Source organism: Buceros rhinoceros, unplaced genomic scaffold (assembly GCF_000710305.1).
Source record: "Buceros rhinoceros silvestris isolate BGI_N320 unplaced genomic scaffold, ASM71030v1 scaffold25070, whole genome shotgun sequence".
Classification (NCBI taxonomy): domain Eukaryota; kingdom Metazoa; phylum Chordata; class Aves; order Bucerotiformes; family Bucerotidae; genus Buceros; species Buceros rhinoceros.
In genome coordinates this window covers 2876-3979 of record NW_010390519.1, presented here as the reverse complement: position 1 = coordinate 3979, position 1104 = coordinate 2876, and the positions used below count along the sequence as shown (strand labels likewise).

The 1104-nt window shown below is 43.3% G+C and overlaps 1 protein-coding gene across 1 annotated transcript in view; it reads right to left on the bottom strand.

Annotated features, from left to right (window-relative positions):
• Positions 1–558: 558 nt before the first annotated feature.
• Positions 559–1104, bottom strand: part of CHMP1B (charged multivesicular body protein 1B) — a gene marked incomplete at its 5' end in the record, with an annotated part of 3080 nt that continues 2534 nt past the window's right edge. Inside the window, one exon of the mRNA XM_010138172.1 lies at positions 559–634. Coding sequence (XP_010136474.1) covers positions 590–634 — 45 coding nt within the window. The remainder of the gene's footprint in view (positions 635–1104) is intronic.

The window sequence follows — 1104 nt, the reverse complement described above, 5'->3', positions numbered from 1 at the left end:
GTACTGAAGTGATGACACTGTAAAACAGCTTTTGGAAACTCAGTTTGGAACTGAACCCTTCATTTCAGCACAACTACCCAGCTTTAAAAAACTAAAACCCAGACTGAAGTCCACTTATTTAACAGGCACATTTCCACGCTGTCTGCCTTTGCCTGTTCCAGGAGCTTGGCCGTGCCAGGAAGATACCTACAGCAATCACCCGAACCAAAAACATCCGTTCTCCAACCATAAACAGTTTTCATAATTTAAAAAAATCGCTTCATAATTTAAAATATATATCACTGCCACTCTGCTTTTCGCTAGAACACACCACCATCACTAGCTGATTTAGAGTATCAACTCGATTTTGTGAAAAAAGCTTGCAAAAATATTATCAACTTCAAAATGTACAGAAAAGGACATTAGAGAGCGGCTGTTTTGGGGTTACTTAATGTAACTGAGGAAGAGTGGCAAGCTCGGAGTGAAGCACCCGGTATTAGAGATGTTCATGCCCCCAATCCGTACTGTACACTCCTTCCCAGCGGATTGGAGGGTTAGTTACAGAAGGGGCGTTTGGAGAGCACGTACAAGGAACCGCAGCTCTGTGAACTTAGACTTGATCGCGTAGGCGGGCCAGTCTCTGCGACAGCTCATCCTGCAGAGTCATAAAACACAAAGAAATCAGCTATCAGCGATATGAAAAGTAATTTTTTAAAGTTGGCAATGGTCAAGCAACCTCCTGTTCAGATGATAGGAAATGATCTCGTATACAAGTCTTGTTTTTTTTTTTTTTTTTTTTTTTTAGGTACCTGACCAGGGCACGGTGCCATGGCGAGATGGCTGTAGGTCTGTTTCAGGAGGCCTGGTACAAGCTACAACTGAACTTTTTAAAGAATGTGGAATATTTGGGGCTCCCCAGAGATTGGTCAGTTAAGATGAGGCTCCTTAAAGCCTTCTCCACCAAGGAGATACCTTGGGATACCAGGACTTTCTCCTTCCTTTCCCTCACATATATTCCCCTAGAACGGGAAAAGCAACTTGCAAAATATCGGTGAACGTTGCCATGAGGGTCGGCTCACACACAAGAAATTCTAAGCCCTCCATCTAGAGCAAATGTGGAATCCT